The following is a 26,918-nucleotide window of genomic DNA, read 5'->3' as shown; positions in this document are numbered from 1 at the left end:
GCACTGGCATTAAAAAAAAAATAAAAAATTGGTCTAGCTACAATCCTGGTGGTGCCCTGTGCTTTTCCTGTGGTGCCCTTTGCAAAGTTCCAAATACAAGTTTACATTTTCTTCAGAGAAGAGGCCCTTATCACAGCAAAAATTGCGGTGCCCATTCGATAATCAAATTTAAGGCCTGTAAGTTACCATCACAATAGAGTTCTTAAAAAGTGGACTCGGGCTATAGTGTACCAATCCACTAATTTCAATAAAATGACAAGGTCTAAGTTCCTTTCTTTGAGATATAAAGGCTGTCATCTTGAGAACATTGGCTTTCAAGAGATGAACTACCTCATGAAATGTTTCTGAGTACAGAACGCTTTTTGTAAAGCTTTACACAAATTTCTTTGGGTCGTGAATGTTTGTTCAGAAACTTTTTTCTGGTCAGCTTTCAAAAAGCTGGGTTTATATAGAATAATTAGATCAAACCTAACATGCTTCTTCATATACAGTGTTATTTCATTATCATCAAGAAGTTTTGATTTTCAAATCAAGACATCTCACCATGACCAAATTCAAAACTTTCCTCATTTCTTATCAGAATATTCTTCACAGGTTCATTTGATTTTGAACCATCGCAATCACTAAAAAAAAAAAATAGACAACATTAGCACATGCAAAACTTTCTCCAGACACATAACCCACTCACCCACTGAGAATGTGATTTTTAATTTCCCAGGAATATTGTTATTCTATATTAAATAACCAAACCAAACATTGGTTTACTGCTACAAATTGTAGACTCACAAGTGTATAATTTGGTTTGAGAACATTATTTATGGTGCAACTGGCAAGCTCTAGGCTATATGCTAAATGAAGATGGTTACAGCGCATCATATGTTCTGCACGAGATAATCTTTTCCTCCTTTAACTCCAAACATCAAGAAATAGTTCATCTGCATCTCAGACAAAAGTTGACCAGTGGTTCAATGCAATGACCCCAGCTCTTTTTGGTTGCTCAGAGAGACAGTGTATGCGGACACTTTTAATGAACCCAGCTAACCTGATTGTAGCCAGCTAACCTGATTGTTTTTACAATATATTTCTGTGTTTGAAATTTGTGTACCCTCATAGTATGGAAAGTGTACTTACAGGCCTAAAATTACACAGACGCCAGTGCAGTCCCAAATCCAACCACTAACTTGACTTTAAGTGGAGGATACTGGTCAAACAGGTTAATAAGACACAACGCCATGAATGTATCTACTTGTCAGGTAACGCCTGCTTTATAGAACTGTCTTGCTATAAATGAGATACCTATTTCATGTCCACTTCAAAAAATTAACTCCCACAATTTTTTAAATCTTGTATAGTCTGAAATGACACACAGGCCTAGACTTACACAGAGGTCAGCCATGGATGAGGCCATGGCTTCTGTTGCCCCTCGTCTTGGCCTTCAACAGTCTTCCATACTTTAAGACTTTCCAACGAAAGTGCCTTTTTGCAAACTTAACAAAGCCTTGCCCTCTCAAAGATGAAACTCCAGAGGTGGATTTCACAAAGATTAAGACTAGTCTTATCTCGAGGTAGAACGAGTTACTCGCCCGAACTTAGAATAAGCCTGAAGTTTTTGATATCTCCTAGGACTGGTCCTAACTTAGGACTGGTCCTAACTCTTTATGAAACCAACCTAAGGCCTGCACATTTGCCAAGATAGTATGATAATATGAAAGCCATGTATTCATTTGTTAATCCAGAAATTTACACTTCATGACTAAACCAGACATTACATTCTTGATTTCCAAACTCTTCTTCAAATCAGACCCTTTTCCCCCCTCGTTCTCCGCAGCTGCTGACATAATCCCATGTCCACAGAGTAATTACAACCAATCCGATTCAGGACATGAGCTTGACTGTGACTTCCGCTTCAAATGGACTCAAATAAAATGTGCGGAGAAAATAAGGGGGAAAAAGGAGGGGGGGAGGTAGCTTGCTTGAATTCTTAATTCCAGTCCATTATTTCTACACCTTGCTCTGGTAATGGAAACATCATGAAGGCCCCATTAGACATTGCAATCACGCCTTCCAACGCAAGAGAAGCGCACTGTACACACATTGCAAAGTAGTCCAAATAATCGTGCCAGTTGCTTAATTAAATGCACCTCCATGCTCCAAGACCCAATTTCAAGACTTCTGCAGAAGAAACCGCTTAACCAGAAACATTTGCTTTAATCTTGGGGTTTTCTTGCTCCTTTTTTTCCTCCTTCATTTTTTTCTGCTATTTCTTTTTTGTTGTTTGGGGGGGGGGAGTGTTGAGGTCAAAGGTTACAAACTTCTGTAACACTCAAAATAAAAGTAGGTTGGCAGAGTTTCTTGGTAAAGCTTAAATTTCTATCGTACAGCTCTCTAAATTACATCACACCTAAACGCCTCTCCATTGCTTTTAGTCATGCAAGAAAACAACATCCCTACTGACGACAGCGCAAAGCAAAACTGGTGGTCAACTGGCTTTAAGTGTTCAGCTCTTAGTGAACAAGCCATTGAATGCATTTAAGTTATTGATCTTGCAGCCGTGCAACGCTGTTCTCCGTAACAGGGAATAAAGTGTTAATACACCAATGCAATTAAAGAGCGCTAAGTAATACAACAGTCAGTAAACACATATTGGGCTCATGTATATTCACACAGCGCCCTGTCATTAATTTCATCACCTCTCAGCAAGAGAAAGAGAGAGAAAGGAGGTGCGCGTGTGCACTCATGTACTCGTTGTGTACATGTATAGGTGTACTGAGCTCTGCACGACCTACATATAGATGGTTGCTCATCATCTTTTTACCCCCACACAGCCATTAGCCATTTCTAATTAAATTTCCTTCCTTGGTGCTAAATGTATTTCAAAGCTAAGGGGGAGGAAGTCTGTGGGAAATTACTTGGCTGAGTATACCTAGGCATCCTTTCTACATCTTAATTGCTTGCAGATGCATTGTAGAACAGATCACTGCATCTGGATAGATGACCTCAAAATGAGGACACGGCCGGGTAGATGGCTTTTCCATGATTGCTTTTGCATGCTGATGATGAGGAGGGACTGAGGGAGGCGATTCTGGAACTGTGTAACCACGCTGTAACCATGGTCAGATGTACCCATCTTTTAATCTAGAATGCTTTCCTGAATTGGCTGAGAGAACAGGCTCATCTGGCATAACCAATTGAGTAAACATTGCTTGACAATACCACTGGTTTCCAATTACGGACTCCGTTTTTAAAGGGACAGAACAGTTTTTTAACCAATTGTTTGTCTCCGGGTTGTACTTTAGTGTTTGCCTTTATACAAACTCATCAGCTCCTATGTAGGTCAGACAAATTGATTCAAATTCTCCACTGACCCACTGTTTGCGGCTGTCAAAAGAACAGGATAAAAGATCACCCCCTCGGGAGATAAACTTGTACTTTAAAAACAAACATATCCTCATCATCCACTCAGCTCCTTACTATTTCTATTTTTACAAACCTTTGAAATGAGGTATGGATTTAATTTGTTCGAGGAAATCTCACTTTAATCTCACATTCAACACAAAACTTCTTCAGGTTTCGGACCCTAAAGGTTATTTACAGTTAAACAGTGAAAAAGAAGCTTAAACTTTAACGTGCCGATGGTACATTCATAAAAAAAAAGAGAAATTAGGATAGAAAATCTGTCAACAGGGCATTTTCTTTCCTTTTTCTTGAAAAATTATATCGAATTCCAGCTACTCATTTCCTTTTGAATTAATATTTGAGGTGGTTTGATTTCAGGCGATATAAGAACATTCAATCATTAGTTTGAGACCTACACCATCACAGCTTTTCCTCCCAAGTTTACGATTCAAACTTAATAATAAAATTATGAGTCCATGGCAGGGAGAGACTTTGTCTCCATGAATACGCATCAGTTTACACTTTAATTATTGCTTCTCCCTGTTTCTATGGAACACAATATTTCTTGGTTCACAGTCCCAGGGAAAGGGGGCGGGAAAAGGAGAGGCCTCTTAGGAAAAATCACATCTGAAGTTATCGTCTTAAATTGTCTCTCCGTTTCATTGGAACAAATTCCAGAGATTTCTTCTCGTGTCTAAACCTTCAAACATGATGTACTCGACGCAGAGCTTTCAGGTTTTTACCTTTTGAAGCTCTTCACAAACGCAAACATTGTTTTAACGTCCTCTTCACTTCAAAAACAAGAGAGGGGACAAAAAAAAGAGTATTCTTGTCCACCAAAGTCAATTTTGAGCTTCGATGGCCAGGGGATCTTTTTTCTGTGAATGACCTAACTTGGTTGAAATTGTCTGTCAATTTTACAAAAAGAGAAAGAGGGGCGTTGTACTCTCTGGAGTGAGGTGGAAGTAACTGATGAGCCTGACGTTGCTCTTGCACAGGTGTTAACTATAAAAAAAAATCAGTCCAGCCTGGAACTGGAAGATTGAGAGCACCGTGTTTCTGCTCAAATTAAAACCCAAACACATTAAGGGGGAGAAATGCCGCAGGCTAAATGGTCTAAGGGGGGGCGCTGCAATTTCCTTATTGCTAACAGTACAGTCTTCCTTTTTCAAGGAATACATTTTTTCTTCCCCCATTCTACTGAAATGTGGCATGGTAACACAACACCATTAAATGTTCACCTAGTCTTTGATGTGGAGTTTTAAATTCTCTCACACACAAAAAAAAGGCTCTTCTTTAATTTTAAGACGACCGAGAAGTTTCTCTCCCTAGATTTGCAAAATTGTTCCTATGGTGGTTGGGGATAAAGAAGGGGCTGACAAGTGGTGAAGTTAATAAATTGCAAAAATCGTAATCTGGTGTCTGGCGTGTACTGAAAGAGTGAAGGTACACGGAATTGGCAAATAAAGGTTGCCAGATGGAAATGGGTTATCAGCTACTGAGCCAACCCCAATAATATGTAGTAGTATTGTAACTCCCTCCAGTCTACTGGTTCACTGAAAAAAAAGTTATGCTGAGCACATTTTTGTTTGCTATAGTTTTCTTCTTAAAGACACTGGACACTATTGGTAATTGTCAAGGACCAGCCTTCACAGTTGGTGTATCTCAACATATGCAAAAAATAACAAACCTGTGAAAATTTGAGCTCAATCGGTCAGCAAAGTTGCAAGATATTAATATAAGAAAAACCCCCTTGTCACACAAAGTTGTGTGCTGTCAGATGCTTGATTTCGAGACCTCAAATTCTAAATCAGAGGTCTCAAAATCAAATTCATTTAAAGTTACTTCTTTCTCGAAAAGTACTCCACTTCAGAGGGAGCCGTTTCTCACAATGTTTTATACTACCAACCTCTCCCCATTACTCTTTACTAAATAACATTTTTGTTATGCTAATAACTATTTTAGGTAATTACCAATAGTGTCCACTACCTTTAAGTGTTTTTTGAAACATTTTCAAACGGTTCTAGACAGTTTTACAAACATTTGATAATCAAGCTGCATTGTGTTGTAGGTAGGTTTCAATAGCAGAGATAGTTTGTCCCTTGTTGTTGAATAAGGCAACTTCAGGACACATCAATATTCAGGACTGGTTTTAATTGTACTGTTACGTGTTCCTCAGCCTCTTTGCAGGTGTTTTTGTCAACCAAACAACTCCGAGAGCGTAGCAGGGTCGACGCACTTCAGGCAATATTGTAACCTCCTGATCTACAAAAACTACCTCTGTAACATCACTCTTCCCGGGCAATCTTATCACCACGACCAATTCTCATAAAAACGAAGAGACACACGTCGGCAAGAGGGGAGGGAAAAAATGGCAGAAAAAAAAAAAATTGAATAATAGAACCCATGTGAAATCACATGGGGGTGATGCCAGCGTGGTTCCCCTGATGTCAAACGCGAAGGGTACACCGATCTAAGAGTGTCTTCGGGCATTTCTGGTTGTCATAATAGATATATCCAGAACAAGACAAACAAATCAAGTTGTCTTGCTATGATTGAGATCAAGGATTGGCCCAGTCACTACTTCGTACTTCGTAAAGGGAAGGAACCGCATCTGCTATTGGAAGAGTAGAATTTATATTCCGCTATCTTACTTTTTGAAAAGGTACAAGGACTGTTCATGCGAGCTTTACCTTAAATCACAGCACTTTGAGAAAGAAACTGCTCATAAATATTATATTTAAAAATTTGAAGAATGGTCGCTATGGGTTAGGTTTCATAGGGTTATGGTTATGGTTATGGTTATGGTTTTGGTTATGGTTATGGTTAGGGTTATGGTTAGGGTTCGGGTTATGGTTAGGCTTAGGGTTGATTTAAGGGTTAGGTTAATAGGGTAATGGATAGAGTTAGGGTTTTGGTTTATTGGCTTAGGGTTGTGGTTCTGGCTTAGTATTAGGGTTATTGTTAGGGTTTTGGTTGTAGGGGTTCATGGTTTGGTTAAGGGTTTGATTATAACCATTGAGTTAGGGTTAGGTAAGAGTAGGGTTTTGTTTTAAGGGTTAAAGTAAGGGTTTAAGGGGTAAACAATTAGGGTAAGGGATAGGTCTAGGGGTTATCATTTGGGTTAACGTTACTTGGGTTTATAGGGGACCTGTGTCATCCTTGTTAGGGGTTTGGGGTTAGGGTTTTAAGTGTTACAAGGGTTGAGGGTTTATTAGGGTAAGGGTTCAGGTAAGGTTTGGAGTTAAGAAAATAGTCTTAAGCTTACAAGGGTTAGGCTTACAAGAATTAGAGTCATTAGAGTTGGTTGGGAAATGGTTAATGCTAGGGTTGAGGTTAGGGTTAAGATTTGGGTCGAAGTTTGAGAGTTCTATTTTTTGAGACTTTAAAACAATCAGCAACAGACCTATGAGACCTCTAAGTGTAACTTCACTTTATGAATCAGACAGGGTGTCATGACATGATTGAAACAAACTTTCATCACGACAAACTTTCATCAACAAACTTTCAACGGAGTAAACATCAAAGTGACTGATTCCTTGATTTAATTATCAGAGTCTCATTCTCTCCAAGCCATGCTGACCCATCCTTTAATAACAGCGACGAGTCTGGATCCCAGCCTTCACACAGGAAACATACAACTGTCTTCAGTGACAGAATGATTTGTTTCCTTCCTGAATAATAGCATATCACATTAAAATCTGATTGGTGCCATGACAATTGATAATTGCAGTATATGTCTAGGGAGATACATTGGGGGTAGACCATAATAGGAAAGGTCTGGGGAAGAGGTTGGGGTCACAATAAGGTGCCCAAATGTAGGGCAGATAAATGAAAATGTGGGAAGAAGGTAGCACGAACAGAATGATGTATCAAAATATCCACTTGTTTATGGCCCAAACCCCTCCCATTTCTTTCAATTTTGGATTGAACAAAGACAAATTGACTGGAGCAGGATTTGAACTTCAGCATCTTTGATTGGAGGTGCCAGTCAAAAGTCACCGAACACTCATTGATCAAATAGGGTGATCGCTCATAAGGCTAGATAGATAGCTCAGTTGGTGGAGTGCCGACACATTAATCCGTAGGTCGTTGGTTCAAATCCTGCTCAAACAGGAACTATTCAAAAATGTAACCATCAGTCAGTTGCCTTTGTGGTTAATTACTTTGTTGCAGCTCAGAGAAGCTAAATTGGGAAGGGCGCAGCTACATTGTGTTTGAGTTGCTGGGATGCAAGGGCACCCATGGCAGCCGCAGGAGAGAAAAAATGTACAACTCTACTCAAGTGTGGCCATGGATGGGAATCGAACTAGGGGCACATTGGTATAGGCAGCTACATTGTGTTTGAGCTGATGCTGGGATGCCAGGGGGTCCATGGCAGCCAGCCAAATCAGGAGGGAGGAAACCGTAGGGTCTGGGGAAAAACCCTTGTGGCATGCGAGAGAACCAACACATGGCCAAGGATGGGAATCAAACCAGGGCCACATTGGTATTGTGCAGCTACATTGTGTTTAAGCTGCCGGGATGCAAGGGCACCCATCATGGCAGCCAACCACATCAGGAAGGAGGAAACCGTAGGGTCTGGGGAAAAACCCTTGTGGCATGCGAGAGAACCAACACGTGGCCATGGATGGGAATTGAACCATGGCCACACTGGTATTACGAAGCTACATTGTGTTTGAGCTGCTGGGATGTAAGGGCACCCATCACCATGATTCATGGCAGCCAACCTCATCAGGAGGGAGGAAACCGTAGAGTCTTGGGGAAAACCCTTGTGGCATGCGAGAGAACCAACACGTGGCCATGGATGGGAATCAAACAAGGGCCACATTGGTATTGTGCAGCTACACTGTGTTAGAGCTGTTGGGATGCAAGGGCACCCATCATGGTAGCAAACCTCATCAGCAGGGAGGCGAAACCGTAGGGGCGGGGAAAACCCTTGTGGCATGGAAGAGAACCAATGTACAACTCTAACATGTGGCCATGGATGGGAATCGAACCGGGGCAGAATTGGTAAGAGGCAAGTGCTTTATATACTAACCACCCACCCCAACCATATAACTAAATTTCATCAAATTTTGTGAAGTAGGCCTATGTGATTTTGTGCAGTATGTGATTTTGCGCAGTATGTGAAAGCGAAAACAGGCTGTAAGTAGATGGAGGGTTCATTCAAGCATGACACATAATTTGAATGCTCATAACACATATGCAAGAAGGATTATGATTGCTGATTGTCTACCTCAATCCTGACAATAAGAGCCTTAACAAGGTTCAATCAGAAAACGATATTGGGTGCGTCTGATTAGCTTCCCTGGGTCGACCCCGGTATGTGGCAGTTTTTTTTTCCAGGACGAATATGTGCAGATAATTACCCACGTTCATCCTGGGAAAAAAAACGGCCACACACCGGGGTCGACCCAGGAAAGCTAAACGAACGCACCCATCAATAATTAGACCAGAACCTTCCCCAACAATTTGTTTCAAGGACTGTCACATGGTGGCGCTGTTTGTATTTACAGTGAGTTGAAAACTGGCATCTTACACAACAATTGGTAATAAATTCTGCTTCAACAACAAAACAGTCTTCATCTTAAACATGTTCAACAACAATTATACATGTTACATCAGTGTGATGTAGAATTATGCTGTCTTTCTAATATTTTTAAAAGAAGTCAAAGAATTTCTCTGATTTTCAGTGATGTACCAAAAAAAAGACGTTGAGGCAGTTTTGGACGCCATTTAGAAGTATTGCCTTCGACCAAGATTGCTAGTAGGACCTAATAAATTGATATTAAACAGACACTTCAGCTCAAAACAGGATTCATCCTGTACATGAGAACAAGCATCTAATTGAGGTCTATTTATTTATTTATTGCAACATCTTTATACAGAGGACAAAAAGATCAGCTGAAGCTATTTTGTATCAGTATCCTGTTACATAAATCGGCAACATTCATGTACATGACAGACTGACAAAGTTATACACAACAAAAAATGGAAAGAACAGGATGAATAAAAAGTACAACTACTTTTAAAGTACAGTTTTCTCATGTAAACTATTCAATCCGTCAAAGAAGGAGGCAGAAATAGAAGACTAGAAGAAGAAATGTTGATGCAAACTTCAGCACCGGCAAACTTAAAGAAGAGAGTCTGCATTTCACATAAACGTGTAGTTTCAAAGGCACTTCATAGCTTTGAGGAAAAAGTTAGAAACAAAACAATCTTGATATTTTTTTCACCTGTGAGGTCTCTCTTTTTAGGTGGATTTATCATGCTTGGAACTACATGTGGGCAACAGACGCCATGGCCTCTGTTGCCCCTGGTCTTGGCCTTCGTGCCCCTTCAAAAGTTTCCCATTGACTTCAAGATTTTAAACAGAAGTGCCCTTTGCATTTATGCAAAACGGTCCTGCCCTATCTAAGATGAAATTCTAGGCCTGATGTATAACAAATTAATAAACATAACTATTTCTAATTGTAAATTTCAGATATCATGCAAAAGTATGCTATCATACGTTGGTGCCTGCTTTTACATTCTTGCGACCAATCATATTTTCAGACAATTTTTATGCAGACATTTTTTGTGTGGGTTCCAATAATTTATAACAAAATTCTTGGGACCTAGGTGTTAAATAGTACATCATCCTCGACATAGACTCCAAGAAAACCTGTCAAATCTTATAATGTCCGATGTGTGGACAAGCAGTAGTAACATAAACCTCAACAAGACGGGTAAAAAAAAGCAAATGAATTATTCACCGAATTCAACAGCAATTGGCTATGAAAGCCTGTTAATACTTCCATTACAACATAAATAATTAATAAAGACATCGGCAAGACAATTTCAAACAAAACCTAGAATCACGAAAAAATTCATTTCAAACGAGAGTATTACACCAGAGTATTCCTTGCTGTAATACGATTCCAACTTTTTAAGTCAAAATGTTACAGTGACTGATCCCACAACAAGGCCTGGCTTTTGGGACCTCGTTAAAAATCAGTATAAAAATAATAAAATATTCAGCGAGCTATAAAAATAATAAAATATTCAGCGAGCTGGAGGAAAGAAGGGAGAGGGGGGGAAAAAAGAGTAGAAGCTGGGTCAGTGAGTGCACTGACACATCTAAGGGCATCCGAGGACAAGCTCTTGTGCATGTCACCACGGCCTGTCAATTAACACACATTCCTCGCATAGAGTCAATATGGGCCTGACTTAATTACTCACTTGCTGGGTATAGCATCAGTGTAAATATCGCCCTTTCAACTGTGCACACAGTCTGCGCAAATTGTGGATGGGAAAGGGAGGGAGAGATGTTTTGAATTTAAGGATATCTTCTTCTCCGTTCTGTTTTCGCCTTCTTCTTCTTCTTCTTCTTCTTCTTCTTCATCTTACTCTTGTTCTGGAGAGTATAGCTAGGAGCACAGACATTGACTTTTTGTTTTTTGCTGCAGGACTTGAAATCATTTGGTTTGGGTAGTAGGCAACTTTCGTGTGGCTAGTGCTTGTTTGCAATCACGGCGTGGGCTTTGTGCAAGAAACTTTCAGCGAGGGGGTGGTAAACTTTTCTCCTTTTTTTCAATTCAACTCAACAAACAACTTATTTCTTATTGACGTCCTCAATGTCTGTATTTTTTTTTAGATTTGTATTTTCAGGAAGATATAGTTTTTAGGAGATATAAGTATAGGTTTACAGAAAGTATGCATCTATATAATTTTTTTTTTGTTAAGAGCATGATTGACTATAACAAATTCTTTTATGATTTCAACAAAGAAACAAGTGTGAAGCATTGCTTCTGTACTGTTTCCAAGCGACAGTACTTTTGTAGTAGAATAAAGCAACACAGTTTTCTAGCATATCACGCCGATATGCAAGTATTGTGGGGTGATACGCGCAAATTGAGGTCGATCAAACAAATAATTAAAAGTTAATAACTTTCATCAATAACTTTTTATTAATTTTTCTTCACAAAAAGTCATGTAGGTTTATTTAAAAAAATATTAAAATTTGCATATTGGTGCTTCTGAGAAAAAAAATATTCCAATTTGTATTATATGTTTGTTATTTTTAAGCTGTTGGTTTAACATTTAAGGCATTTTGGAAGTGGATTGTACATTGTTAAAAACCGTTCCCCGATGAATCGTCTCAACCCTTAAGAGATGTAATAATTGCCATCGGCATAAAGACTCTATTTGGATAACATTCAGGTACACTGTACCTCGATGTTGATACTATGAGTCCTGCAAAAACGGTCAGGAAATACACAGAAGCTTCTCAAGACAGGGATTTGACTTTTTAACTAACAGTATGTTTTTGTCAATTATGATGTTCATGTAGTTGTTATTGCTGTACCTACTGCTAATTATAGGATTCAAACTGACGCTCATCACTGGGCATGATACCTGGTGTTCTGCACTAGACTTTGGTGGGTCTCCATTTTCCCGACCACCCTTGCCCCACCCATTCGAGCCGACCCCCCCCCCCCCCACAAAACCCGAACCCAATCGTCTCATACTACACTCCAATCAGAAATCAAACAAGAGACGAACGCACAGGAAATGGCAGAGTCAACACTTGTCAATTACTGCAGAGTCAACAAAATGCAAAAAAAAAACAAAAAAACATCTCATGATTGACTTGAATATTTTTGTCTTCTTCCTTTCAAGTTCTCCTTCTATCTTCTCGCCGATCTCCCTCCCGCGGACCCTCCGATTGGAGCACCCTTCAGTCGAGATGTACAATGTCCATTTTCCCCCCTCATTGGGACTCCATCGGCTGCAATCAGCAGGCCAATGCTAGGTGGTATTGACTTTTCAGCTGTGCTTGTAAGTGTTTTGGTGAATCACCCAATTTCACCAGTCAACGTACTCTATATTAAAGGCAACGAAGGGATCTAAGCTACACACACACTGCTTGTAGAGGGTGAATTACACAGGCGTAATTATATTAGCTCTAGTGGCCTAATTCTCAAATTACATTGAATAATTTAAGAGAAATTTATTCAGTGTTGGGACATATTTATCTAACACATCACTACTTTTTCAAGTTTAGATGGGTAAACACCACATGGCAAAACACTGGTTTTTACTTCAAAATTATTCGGATGAATTGAGTACCTAATTTGCACATTTTCATGTAAAATGTTGTGCAGTTTGTAAAACGGTGTACAATTCTCCAGGGAGAATGCATGCCATTTCTCTTTCAACTAAAAATATAGGGAACAAAAATGCATGGCATCATGTATTACGAGTACTGTCAAAGTCATGTAAAAACATAATACGAACAAGTTGGCTTACACTAATTGATAAAGTTTGTAATGCCTACACGTACGAGCATAGCCAAGAGCATGGGAACACTTTTTGTTAAAAAAAAAAACAAAAAAACAAAACGATTGCCCATTATATAACTACTTTATTTAGTAACTCTTTGCAGATCTGGCAAACTCAGGTACTTTTTGTTCTTCACTGACAAAACACTAAATAATTGATTTATAAATATTGAGATTTTGGTGAGATTACTTTAAAGAATTACATTTATAAGTATTTTTTTGTTTTAATCTGTTGTTTCATCAATAATGGTCGTGCGAACATTCCACCCTCCCCCCCTCTTCAGACTTTTCGTTTTAGTTTTCACTTGTTTTGGTGTAAATAAGGAACTGTAAAAGAGAAAGTCTACGTGTTGACGTAACTGAACTGTTAACTGTTATGACTTCACCCTCCAAGCTCAAACAGTGCGTCCTCACTGACTAGCACATATTCACTGGATGCGAGATGCGCGTGGTGCGTCTACACACCCGCATGTTTCTATTGTTTGACCTCACCAATACATTCGATGAAAGGGTTCCGTTGTTGATAAACACAGTCGTTTGCTCGATAAGTAGGCCAACCAACTCTTATTTTTTAAGGCTTTTTCTATGTCCCCTTTCTGCATTACCAAACTTTTGATCCATCGATCTACAAATGTCTTTTTTTTAAGTGTGTCAATTTCTCCCCTGGCCCGTGCAGTGCTTGATTGTTATGGGTCATTTACACTGTACATGTACACTGTACAAAATATAAGTCAATGGTAACGCAAGCTGATGTCTCAGAATAGTTAAAAATAATTGCTGTCACAATTTGACAGGCTCATGTTTTGCAAACATTCAAGAGCAGGCCTGGAATTTTCATCTTTGAGAGGGCCTTTTCATTTTGCAGAGGGCGGTTCCATTGGAAAATATTTTTCAAAAACTACGGCAACTTTTAAAGGGGCACCAAGGCAAAGACAAGGGCAACATGAAATTTTAGTCCTCCAACCTTTAAGGCACCCACGGTTTGTCCATGGTTAAAGATCCCTAATTCCCTGCTAAGAAAGCACCCATCATTTAAGGCAATCACAGTGAGGGATACATTACTTTACGCGATGGTGAAAAATTTGGTTGGAAAAACTAAAACTTCACAACTTAAAAGACAAATTTCCAAAGTAAAACTATAAACATGAAAATGGGAAGTGTCATAAATAATTATCCACCATCCCCACCCTTTTTCTGAATAGGCCCTTAATTCTCATAACATACAAAGATTTCCTGCTGGCTAAGTAAAAAAGAAATGATAATGCTACCTTGAAGTTAACCTTTTGCCTTGACTTTACACACCCCATACAAATGCCCCCCCCCCATGAATACTCCTTCCCTACCCCTTACCAATTCACTAAGGCACTATTTACAGAAGATCAAGCTTATTTCAGTGCCTCAGTTAAACTGGGCCCCTGTCTGTATCCGCAAGGATGAAGACAGGTACATGCTACTCAGATCCAGTGATTCCATTGGATACAATGATATCATTGGAATGCATAGACTGCAAGCTACCGTATCTGGGTTTGTTTTGATTGGTCCAAGGTCACCTCAGACGACCAACCAAAACACAGATATGGAAAGCGTGCATGCTGTGTCCATGTACATGTTTGTGTGTACAGTGCATGCATATTGTGCATGTAATGTTGGTGTAGAAGTTGTGCGTATCTCTATGTGAAATGAATATAAGTGAAAGGTGAAGATACACGCAAGCTGGAGGCCGGTCTCTGGCATTATTCACGAGCCTCGAAGTGTGACGTCAGATGTTCAGGCTATGGCTTACTAAGTACACATTTCTCTCTCTTGGTGGACAACAGAGGGCTCACTTCACATCCAGTGGTCTCAGAACCTCTCAATAATGGCTGCATGTTTATAATTCCTTGATACACCATAGAGGAAGGAAATGTCCTTCCTTCATGGATACACAGCGGTTTCTAGCCTTGATACAAAAAGGAAGTATTTACATTTTGTTGATCCGTCTCAAGTTCCCTTAATGATCCAATACATTCTTAAAGGGCCAAGTAACACTTCCCTCGGGCAATTCAGTTCACAGACAACCAGAATTTTTTTTTTCTTAAATTTTCTCATGATTTTCTCTGGGATAATAAGATTCTTTAAATAAATTTTTTTTTAAAATTATAATGATGATTACTAAGTTGCCATTTTTTTATATTTTTTTATATATATATATTTTTTTAATCTGTGACCCCGTTATGAATCACGAACTGGGACTTGCATTTTTAGCAATGCACTGGTTTTCAATCTTGTTTGTTTGTGTTTGTTTTCCCAACACGTACAGTACTAGGGGGTTTCCAGTCCCAACCTGATAAGAATTTTCTGTTTGATTTTTCCTCCCCATCTAAGATTTAGTTTTTCTTCATCATCTTCTCTAGTACAAGCAGGTTAGATTTTGCCTTCCTGGGTCATACTGCACTGTCATGAGGCCCTTATCTCTCTTTGGGATGTTGTCTGTTTGACTGGGCATGGGTTGATGAACGACCGTTACATAACGGCTTTCCAATGGTCTGACTATGCTTCAGAAACAGAACCATACAAAAATACACTTAAGTGAGGCCCTAAACAAACAAAATATATGTTGGATTGCCCTTTCACCCGATTTTATGCTTGGGTAGGTCGGTCAGGATTTTTTTTTTTTATATATATTTTTTTTTTCAGGTGTCAAAGAATGCCCAAAACTGCATAAACATTTCATGAAAGATCTAGTTGTCAAACAAGCAAGGTATTAATACATTTTTTTGCATCTTTATTTTAGAAAATTCCATCAAAAACAATTTCCAAGAGTCATTTCATTCACCATGTTTTTCGTCCGGTCAATAAACAAGCGATACCATATATGGGCATTGCCGGCAACAGCGCCCTCTGTTGTTCAATGGAGTGTTAGACTGGTTCCTTGTGAAATCGTGACGTCAGATGAACGGGCGTGTAGTTTGATATGTGACACAGGCTCGCCCTATCCGTGCATGTGAGGGAAATCGATCTACATTGTACGTTGCGTTTTTGTGAACATTGCAACTACGACTGTTGCACTGGATAATTATTGTCGACCGTAAGTAGTCGACCGAAAACAATTATTTGTGTCAAATCTACCATTTTGTAAGCAGAAAATACTCATGAAATCAAATTGGGGAAGTAAAAAAAGGGGGGAAAAAATACAAAATTTGTTTAAAATGTCTACGAGTCAGCTTCTGAAACTGAGCTTCACTGACAAAACAAATTATTAAAGGCAGTGGACACTATTAGTAACTACTCAAAACAATTATTAGCATAAAACCTTACTTCGTAATGGGGAGAGTTTGATAGTACAAAACATAGCACACAATTCGTGTGACAAGGGTGTTTTTTATTTCATTCATATCTCACAACTTTGACGACCAATTTGTTTGTTATTTTAGGCATCTGTTGAGATGCACCAAGTGAGACGACTGGTCTTTGACAATTACCAAAAGAAAAAAAAATGTAGAACCTCAATCAGAAACAACATGCCATGGCCGAGTGGTTAAGAGCATCGGATTCAAGCTCTGGTGTTTGATCAGCAGAGTGTGGGTTCGAATCCCGGTCGTGACACTTACTACGTAAAATTGGGGAGGTAGTGCTTTCTGCTCTACCGGCCAGGCTTCGGATTGATGATACCCATGCCTACATCCGTATGGTAGGGAAAAGGGGTGACCCTGTTTCAGCCCTAGGAGTAGGTGGCAATGGCCTCTGGGAAAAAAACAATTGTAGCCCACACCTTGAAGTGGCCTTCAGGCCTTGTGTGTCTGGCGACTTGCAAAAAAAAAACATGACACATAGCTTTTATAGAAAGCAATGTTTTATCACTGATGTCCCTTACCTCATCTTTGTGTTTCTGTGTCAGTGTCCTATTGTTGGTATCCAGACGTCTGTTGAAATCTTGCTGCAGTTTCTTGATTCGTTCCTTAGCATCGTTACCGAGTGCATGCAGCTCTCCACACTGACTCAACTCCTCCTGCAAATTAAAGGAAATTATATAAGAGTTTGAATTTACACGTATCATCTTTAATTATATTATATTCTATTCTATTCGTATTTTAATAGACCAATATTTTGCTGTGGTGCCCTTTGCAAAGTTCCAACAGCCCATGCAATGATGCCATCAAGCCACTCTAAGAATAAACTGATGAAGAGACGATGGAAACACACTATAGTAACACAGTTCACAGGATTGGCCAATATGAGCAAACTCCTTCTGACCTCTAGGTGAGGGAGCCCTACTTAAATGACGTCATTTTAAAGGAACGTTACAGAATTGGTAAGAAACAAAAATCGTGAAGAACACAGATCATTTACATCCAACTTAAACGGTCTAATGACGATGATACATGTAGTTGAAAACATCCCTTGAAATATTTATGTATGAAATGTCACATTTGCTGAGAAATAAATAATCTAACTTCGCATTTGGAGTTTATCGCTCATTGTGCGTTTTATTCATTTTTATTTTGGCATTGATGCAATGCAAAATTTGTAATTGTTTTTTCACTATTTTCTCGTGACCTAGATGGCGGATCAATCTCAAACTTCTACGGGTTTGTCAGTTTATGTATATGGTGGATTACATAAAGTGCTTACATTGCCAGCAACTGTTTTGTTAACAGAAACCAATTCTGTAATGTTCCTTTAAATGCATCATAGGGCTATACAATCCCCTCATAGTGCCCCTTAAAAGTGGCCCTTAAAATTTGCAGAAACTGCCGCGCCCCTCAGAGAGCCAAGTTCAAGGCCTGGGTATCCCTAGACCCAGTGACTGGGGCGCTGTACTCCCTTTTAATTTGTTTTCATTTCTTTAATCATGTAGTAGGACCAGAGACAAATCACACATTTTCTTTAAGGAAAACTGCCCCAGTTACTGGGTCTAGGTCACCCCCTGATCTGACCCCAGGGATGGGATACAACTGAGGCATCCATTTGAAGGGGGAATGAAAAGAAATCCCAGCAACTCCCGCATTAAGTCAATCCCATCAATCATCCAACTCTTAATCCTCAAATTCAGATTGCTTGATTGTCGTGTTAAATACTGCAACAAATTACACGTATATCAGGCTGCATATTGAACGCTGTTCAAGGACTTGCGATGTTTGGTGCGGGTATAATTTTCAAAAACTTGCGTGTTCTGTAGGTTTAATCAGTTGGCTCCAAATAAGTAGTGATGGCTCCAACCGTTTTGATTACGTGTCAATTTTGATAGGGCTAGATTTTTTTATTTCTTCGTGACGATTACAATGATACTTATATAACGGAAAAGTTTCCGTATGGCGCTAACACTTTTTTCATTCGATATGAAATAATTATAGGCCTAGTTATCTTATTTACCTAAATGAGATATCCCTTTTTGTAAAAATTAGTGAAAAGGTGGTGGCGCCATACAGAAAGTTAGTTATCCCATATATTATAACTTATATTATCAATATATATAACTTATATTATTAACTTATAAGTATCAATAAATATCAGTTTGATTTCATTCAACAATGACTGATGATTATAGTCCGAGTCTGACTGACAGCTGGACAATGACATTGACAATGACACTGCAGTCTCAGTCTGCAGAACCTTCCTTCTTCCTTAGCTTAGCTTAGCATAGCATAGCAACAACAATCAAGAAAACAAAATACTAAAGTAAAGACGAGCTGCCGTACCCTTTTTCAACACCATTTTTCAAGACCCCTTTTCTAATAACCTAATCACACGGTCTCGTTCAATGCATGTACCTCCAATTGGTCAAGGCGAGCTCTTAACTCTTTGTTTTCCCTGGCAACATCCTGCAGAAAGCTTAAAGTTTTAATGTGCTTGTTGGTGAGCCGTGCATTCTGGTCGCTTTGATCTTCTCCTGTTACACCGTACGTGTTTTGAGACATCTTCCTGATCTCTGCTCTGGATGTACTCGGGTTTACTGCATATAAGTCACACCATTTTGTAACAAGTACAAACAATGTATAATATTCGATGGAGGAATTGTTTACAAGCGCTTGCAGTCATGCAGAAAGCACTGCGGCGGTTGAATTGTTCATATCTTTGTCAACAAACATGTCCTAAATAACGTTGCAGCATCGCAGAGTGCACCACGGCTTGAACTTGCATTCATAACCCACTCACAATTCCTGTCGTCAGTTGGTGGCGCCCTTCCAACTGCACGGTCAGAAAAGTTTGTCTTGCCTTTGCAGCCACCACCGCAGCCACCACCACAGCCACCATCGCACCCACCGCCCGGCCGTGTTCTCCTTGGACTTGGCCTATTTGGTAATTTTTGAACCAGCAGTGCCTCTCTCGTGTGCAACGAAGAGTTCATCACTTAAATTAATCAATGTTAAAAAAGAAGTGTTATAGCAAGGCAATTGATTCCAGTTTTCCCGAATTAATTATAGGGTTTTAAAACTGGTTGAAGGGCGCCGGAGAAGAGTTTATTTTGTGGTTTTATTTATGACTTTCACAATACAAATTGAAGCAGGCGGCCCAGTGTTGGGGGAAAAAAAAACAATACAAAAGAGAAATATTTTTGTTTACAACAAGCACAAGAGCCAAGGGAATGAAGGGCATGCAACAAGCAAGTTAATCTTTTGTTACACTTGAATTTAGCCTTCGAGAAAGACTCTGCTAGGGTCGAAACGTCAGGCCTTTAACTATTTTTTGCATTTATACTCTCGGTCCATTTGGTTGGTAAGTTGTTTGCAACAGCTAATTCTATTTCATTACTTTAATAAAGAGAAACGTAGAATTTAGGATCAGATCGGAATCAGTGTACAAGTGTCAATGGAAAAAATCACATTATTTGACTGGCCAAAGATTTAAAACAAATTCCAGACAATTTAAATCTGCCCTTGGGCCAGACCAGTCGGTTCGTACCGTGGGGCTGTTTTCCCCCTCCCAATGGGTACAGAATTGAATTACAATCCCCGTAAACTGCATAAGAGTCTTCCAAACTTCACTCTGAGTGTGTAAGTAATATTTCTAAATTAAATATCACGCAATTAACGCAACCTCCGGCTACCTCCGGCTACCTCCGGCTACCTCCGACCTCCGACTTTTACCAACACCCGCCCTTGGGCGTGGAGGAAAATCAACAAATCGACAGCCAACAAAAAGGGCTGGACGTTGAAACAAACTTAATCTAAAAACTCTGAGTGTTGCATACCGTTGGTAGAGCCGTCTCTAACGGACGAAACTCACGAAATAGCCGATAAAGACTCAGCACCCTGGACAAAAAAAAAAGGCCAGAAGCAAAATTACGTCAGAACCTTCCTCTCCTAAATGTAAAAAAGTGAAAAACACCACTCCTTAGCGAATGAGGTAAATTTGTGCATGTACAAACCAATGCGTAAACGACGAGCATGCCTGATATGAAAACCAATTAATTATTTACTTTATGTCACACAAAATGAGTTGCCCCATTGTGAAAAAATATAAAAGTAGTCATTTAGGCTCCGTCAGCGCAATGTACTTCAATGTAAAACAGGCAAATCTAAATGCTGTTCTCGTCAAAACGCAAAGTATTTTTTTTTTGTAGAATGGACTTTCTGCTAATGTTGTGTAATTGGGGGGGGGGTTAACACAACCTTGGGGATAGACTTGAATTCAAGTCTGAGACTGCGGTTTATTCTATGCATCAGCCACGCAGAATCTAGATTGGGCCCCCCTGTCTTTATCCGCAAGGATAGAGACAATTGGCATCTGCTACTCAGATCCAGTGATTCCATTGGATACAATTATACCATTGGATAAATGCAGTGACTAAAAGCTACCGTAGCTGGGTTTGTTTTGATTGGTCTGAGGTCATCTCGGACGGCCAATTCTTTCGGGCATCTGCACGCTGTGTCCACGTACGTCTGTGGCCAAGTATGTTGGAGTAGAATTTGACTGCGTATCTCTATGGGTGCGTTCGATTAGCTTCCCTGGGTCGACCCCGGTGTGCTCATCAAAGTAGCGTATTTTTTTTTCCAGGACGAATGTGGGCACTGATAATTACCCCACGTTCGTCCTGGAAAAGTCGCCTATTTTTTTTTTAAGGACGAACGTGTGCAGATATTTACCCACGTTCCACCTGGGAAAAAAAACCCGCATTATCACGTGACCGTTCTGGTGGTGACGTCAGTGTACTTCGGGTCAGCCCCCAAGTGACCCTATCCACAAGCGGGGCACTTGGGGACTGACCCGAGGTGCACTGACGTCACCACCAGAAGGGTCACGTGATGATGCATATTTATTCCAGGTGGAACGTGGGTAAATATAGGCACACGTTCGTCCTGAAAAAATAGGCGACTTTTCCAGGACGAACGCGAGGTAATTATCAGTGCCCACGTTCGTCCTAGAAAAAATAAAATACGCCACTTGGATGAGCACACCGAGGTCGACCCAGGGAAGCTAAACGAACGCACCCATAGTGGAATGCTGAATGACAATCCTCGAAGTGTGACGTCAGATGTTCAAGCTACGCAGAATCCCGCATTATGATAACAGAGGTTTATTCACAACCCACATAGGCTGTGGTTATATCAGGACGACTAAAAACTACGATTACAGACTTGAAACCAAGTCTACCTGGGGGAAATGTTGATGTTCCCAATAACATGTGCCTCTCTAAACAGTTTTTGTTGATTTGGGGAATAATCTGATTGATTGATTTGATTGATTGATTATTCAAAAGTAACCGTGGGCTAATGGTCAAATGATAAATAGCTTGGCACGTGATTGTTTGCATAATTATTATGGTGCACGCGTGCGACACCCATAATGTTACAAAACACATTTCACTATCATTAAAACAACACTCCACCAGACGAGTACTCTACAAACACGTGTTTTTCAAATTGGGTCAAATGATGTTATATAACAGCAACTGAAGTTATCTCCTGACCAATTCAACAGACATCCAGTCTGAATATTGTAACCCTAATGACGCTTATTGGTGGAAGCAGACTTGCCAGGTGTTGTTAGTAATGTGCACTGGTTCAATATATAACTGATTTTATAATTACCGACTGATCAATATTTAGTTACTCAGAACGTCTGCTGTTAATTAGATTCCAAACGTCTACAACATACAAATCATATAGGTAACTCAGAAATGAAATGCTTTAAGTTAAATAAAACGCTTACGAGATTCTTTGCAAAAAAAGTCTTCCTCTACAAAATATCTTACAATGCCAAAATAGTGCGCATACTACAAATAAACCATACGACGGAACTGTTGTGAATGCAGATATGATTTGAAATGAAATAATATTTTCGCGTACGGAATTAAAACCACCCAAATAAATACAAGGAATATCAGTCCAACAAATCCCAACTAACATGGGGAAATTCATTATTTGCAAATCAAGGATTCGGTGGCTTGATAGTAACAGTAGTGTACAATGTTGTCTCTTGGCGACACATACGAAGATCTCGCTGTGAGGTACGGATGGGATCCTCCAGATTTGACTGGAATACTTGTTGGACTGTCTTGCTCGTCCCAACGAAAATACTCCTGAGTCGCAGTCATGCATTGGACGGCCTGGCACTGCTCCGAGTTATACGGGAACAGGTAGAAAGGATTCTGAGTAGGCAAGCTGATCGGCTGGGATACGTCACCATCGGTCATGCAGCAGTAGTCGATACGGGTATCCTGGTCGTACACTCCTGATGGTACGGTGCCTTGCTTGTCATTGTGGTTGTTGCTGTCTTCGTCATCCCAAAAGATGAAACCAGACGACATCACTGTCACAAGGGTAACAATAGCATTATTTTCTATTACTTTTCTCAATACAAAATGTGTACTAATACACAGGTTTTTAATAAACAGTGGTATTGGTCAGACTAAAAGCATGAAATGGAGGAAGACGATTTTGGAACACGGAAGGGTTATTCAGAGGCAGCCTTGCAGAAAAAGGGGACTTTTCAGCATTCAACCTTTTATTGTCTTCTCTGTGTAGTAAAACATGAAACTTTCGACGCACAGACAAAACAATACAAAGATTGATTCAGTGTTTGATCCGTTGTTCTTTAGGAAATCAAGCCTTACTTTTTGGACAGCTTGGTCCGTACTTGAACACACAGTATCTCCCCTGCGGCCAGTCACCCTCAGCCTCGTCCGTATGATCACATGTCTTCATGCAGAAGTTCTGTGTCATGTCGTTCTCCTCATACGGTCCAAGGAGATGAATACCAGTGGATGGGTACCAGTAGTTATTCGGATATGTGTCTTCCGTGTCTTGATAACGGGAACCAGTTTCCCAGATGACTCCAGTTGGGCAACCACTTGTAGGCGTTGGTAAACCGTAAACACCAGAGGGCCAATTTCGATCTGTCACAAGAGTGAAATCTGAATTGTAAAACAATTTCATTTATTGTCTGGTAAAAGTGTCCCGAGTTCGTTAATGGTATTGTGCGTCGGGATTTAAAGACAGTGGACATTATTGGCGAGGGCACTTTGCTGCTTTTGGAGTATTGCTGAGAAACACAATGTGTTTTTGGAACACTGATCGTTTTTTTGTGTTCCTTTTTGTGCTTAGTGGTATAATTACTCAAAATAATTTTTAGGATAAAACTTTACTAGGTAACAAGTAATGGGGAGAGGTTGACAGTATAAAACATTGTGAGAAACGGCTCCCTCTAAAGTAATGTAGTTTTCAAGAAAGAAGTACTTTTCCACGAATTTGATTTCGATACCTCAGATTTGGAATTTGAGGTCTCGAAGTCAAGCATGTGAAAGCAAGGGTGTTTTTTTCTTTCATTATTATCTCCCAACTTCGACGACCAATTGAGCTCAAATTTTCACAGGTTTGTTATGATATGCATAATGTTGAGAAACTCCAACTGTGATACTAGTCTTTGACAATTACCAATAGTGTCCACTGTCTTTAAGGAGTGTAATTATCAGGTGATCATTTCTTCGCACAATTAAAAGATGTAATAAAAACATACCTCTGTCTTTATAGCCGTGCATCTTTTCTGTACCAACTGCGGCGCATGTTTGTTCCTGTAAATGAAAAACAAGAGTAACGGTAATTGTTATGGGGAAACTACACTATACAGCTGCATGTATAAAGCTCTTTCATTCAGTTGATAAAAGATTAAAGGCCGGTTTATAGTCGGTCGCGCGATGGTCGCGCGACGGAAATCTTGCGCGCAATCCTAAGACTGAGGCCTAAAAACCGTGTCTTTTTATGATCGCGCGTCCAGATTTCCGACGCCCGACCATCGCGCGACCGACTATAACTCGGCCTTAAGCCCGTCATGCGCTGAGATTCTTCGATGGTGTTCTTATTTGGAGCGGGAATGACCCATCAAGAGTCAATGTAAATAAATTCCTCCTACAGTTAAAAGTTGTGAGAATTCTAAGTATTTGTTATTGTTTATATTCAGCATTGCACTGTTTGCTAGTATGGGCGTTGATTTAGTTGGGTGCATCCCCTGGACTGGTGACTTGTCGTGGCGCGCGAATGTTTAGTTTCGTCATGACGACAGCACTAGCCTGCGTCTTTAAATGACAATGATGTTCTTGAGTTGAAAGTTAATCTATCCGATTAACTCAAAATGTTTTAACACTTTGACTTACCCTGCGTGAATTGTAAATGTAGATCCACCCACTCTTTCCACTCAATCCACCAGAGCTGTTAGCGTGGTTAGCGCTGCTAAACTCACACTGCCCTCCTCTCAGTTGGAAATTTATAGAGATACATTTCGGGTCGGTGTGACATGCCCTTTTGCAGATCTTCTGTCTCGGGAATGTTTCGTTCTTGTAGACATTTCCGGTTAAGACGAAATCAACAACGACACACCAAAACGGTGTGGACTCAATGGTATGCTTTACCAACCCATCAAAAGTGCCATTTGAAACTGATACTATCACAAGAGTAAACAGTAAAACGAGACTCAAACAGCAACCTGCCATTGCAGTTTGTTTGCTGTAATTACTTAACAAAAGGTAATAATGTTAGATGAAGACATGGCACAGGAGTCTGCCAACAGTCAACAAACCGAGCCACTTGAGCGTGCACTCCTCGCTATACGAGGTCAGTATGGAACGCTGACAGCCATCAAGAAAACGGGGGCGTGGTGGCTTACATACTTAAAGGTATAAACATCTCGCTTTGAGAGATTTCAACGTAAAACCTTGTCTTTTATTAACCATCCACAAAAACAACTTTGCGATAATTTCTTTCTCAAAAACTACGTTACATGGATCAACTAGACCAGGTCTAAGATCTATCAGCAATGCGCTCCATGTTCCTCGAACTCGCCTGGCTTACTCCAACATAGCACCTAGACTCTGGAACTCACTTCCGGAATACCTCAGACATACACAACATCACTCTCTTCCAGTAGAAACTCAAAACACACTTGTTCTTGCTTGCTTTCCAACATCTTGACAAAACTTGACCGGCGCCTTTGAATGTTCCTCTTTTTCAGTAAAGTGCGCCTTATAAATGCTGTAGTTTATTATTATTATTAGTTACTTCAGCAGGAGCCGTTTCTCACAATGTTTTATACCATCAACAGCTCTCCACTGCACGTTTCCAAGTTAGTTTTTTATGCTAATAACTATTTTTTAGTAATTACCAATAGTTTCCAACGTCTTTAAATTTAACGATAAAAAAAAGTCAGCCACCGTGCGATTGTGTTTAAGGTCGAACAGTAGGTAAGAGAACACCAATTATTTTGTGTTATATTATTGCGTTGTTCATTAGTTAAGGTCAAAACTTTCGCCCAATTTAACCGCATTGTCGCTCTTGGACCAGAACCATGCTTACAGCGCCTGTCTTTGGCCCGGTTTGTAATTAAATATCCATTATTATTTTTTGGGAGCAATCGAGCACGATGAGTATGACAGAGTCAGGAAAGCAGGCAAATTAATAACCCAATGCCCATACATTTTCTCTTGACATTTTCGCTGTTCAATAAGAGAAATGCTCGTGTGAAAAACACACAATTTTGTCACTGTTTTCAAGAAGAAGGAGCAATTTTTAGCCTATGCAGCCAAACATGTCACGTTTTAAGGAAGCCGTTTTGAAATAATTGTTTCGGACACGGTTTTTCAGTGCCTTTCTCAAGGAGTGATCCTAACTCATGCAACTAGTAAGAAGCAATTTTAATCACCTGCAGCCAAAAAGTGTCACGTTTTGATAAAACAGTGTTTAAATAATTGTTTCAAAAACGGTTTACTATTGGCTTTTTCCAAGGAGAGAATGCAAAATAATTACATAATAACTGAAGAGAAACCATCAATATATTGACAGTTTCTCCTCAGTTCTTTTTGTTATTATTTTGTATACATAGCAAACTTTTGGGGATATGTGTAAACATCTTTTGTGGGAGTGTTGGCTCTGAAAAGAGCCGGTGCAAATGTTGTGTTGTTATATAAATCCCAGTAAATTCAATTAACCCTCTAGTCCTTGCACCGCCCGAGTTTCTGAAAACCAATTTTTCAAGATTCTTGCAGTAAACAACTGGAATCGTAGTTCAATTTTTAAAAGATAGCTTAATATTTATGCACAATTTTTTACCCTTTCGGTAATGTTTGTATAAAAGTACAACCTCCCATTGGGAACAATAATCGGCTCTCGAATATTTTTTTGTAAGGATAAAATGGACACAATAGCTTTTCAAGGCTTTTATCTGACTCAATGCTCAAACTAATTAAATGCTAAGGCGTTAGTTTTCGACAATATCAATATTAATGATGAATAAATACAGTTTCCTTTGTGTTTACTAATTGGTATGAGCTAAACTATTTCATCGTCATTAGCTTCGAGAATCTTGAAAAATTGGTTTTCAGAAACTCGGGCGGTGCAGTGACTAGAGGGTTAATGAGTAAATAATTTTGTCTACCACAAGCTAATAATTATTTTGAGTAATTACCAATAGTGTCCACTGCTGCATAAAACCTTTCTTGGTGACGAGTAATGGGGAGAGGTTGATAGTATAAAACATTGTGAGAAACGGCTCCCTCTGAAGTGCCATAGTTTTCGAGAAAGAAGTAATTTTCCACGAATTTGATTTCGATACCTCAGATTTAGAACTTGAGGTCTCGAAATCAACCATCTAAACGCACACAACTTCGTGTGACAAGGGTTATTTTTCTTTCTTTATTATCTCGCAAGTTCGATGACCGATTGAGCTCAAATTTTCCCAGGTTTGTTATTTTATGCATAAATATGTTGTTCACACCAACTGTGAAGG

The 26,918-nt window shown here is 39.6% G+C and overlaps 2 protein-coding genes across 2 annotated transcripts in view; both read right to left on the bottom strand.

The window, feature by feature from the left end:
- Positions 1–18,835, bottom strand: part of LOC117289116 (myosin heavy chain, striated muscle-like) — a 56,313-nt gene extending 37,478 nt beyond the window's left edge. The window contains exons 1-2 of the mRNA XM_033770087.1: positions 18,473–18,835; positions 16,576–16,710 (exon numbers count right to left, since the gene is read on the bottom strand). Of these exons, the coding sequence (XP_033625978.1) occupies positions 16,576–16,710; positions 18,473–18,619 (282 nt within the window). The 5' untranslated portion in view covers positions 18,620–18,835. The remainder of the gene's footprint in view (positions 1–16,575; positions 16,711–18,472) is intronic.
- Positions 18,836–21,353: 2,518 nt separating this feature from the next.
- LOC117289585 lies at positions 21,354–24,694 on the bottom strand. The gene is made up of 4 exons (XM_033770780.1): positions 24,295–24,694; positions 23,661–23,715; positions 22,759–23,040; positions 21,354–22,454 (listed from the first exon to the last, which is right to left on the bottom strand). The coding sequence occupies exons 1-4, from the start codon at positions 24,628–24,630 to the stop codon at positions 22,063–22,065; spliced, it is 1,065 nt and encodes a 354-aa protein (XP_033626671.1). The 5' UTR covers positions 24,631–24,694; the 3' UTR covers positions 21,354–22,062.
- Positions 24,695–26,918: the final 2,224 nt, after the last annotated feature.

The sequence above is a fragment of the Asterias rubens genome, chromosome 4, assembly GCF_902459465.1.
Source record: "Asterias rubens chromosome 4, eAstRub1.3, whole genome shotgun sequence".
NCBI classification, from domain to species: domain Eukaryota; kingdom Metazoa; phylum Echinodermata; class Asteroidea; order Forcipulatida; family Asteriidae; genus Asterias; species Asterias rubens.
This window is presented reverse-complemented; position numbering and strand designations above follow the sequence as displayed.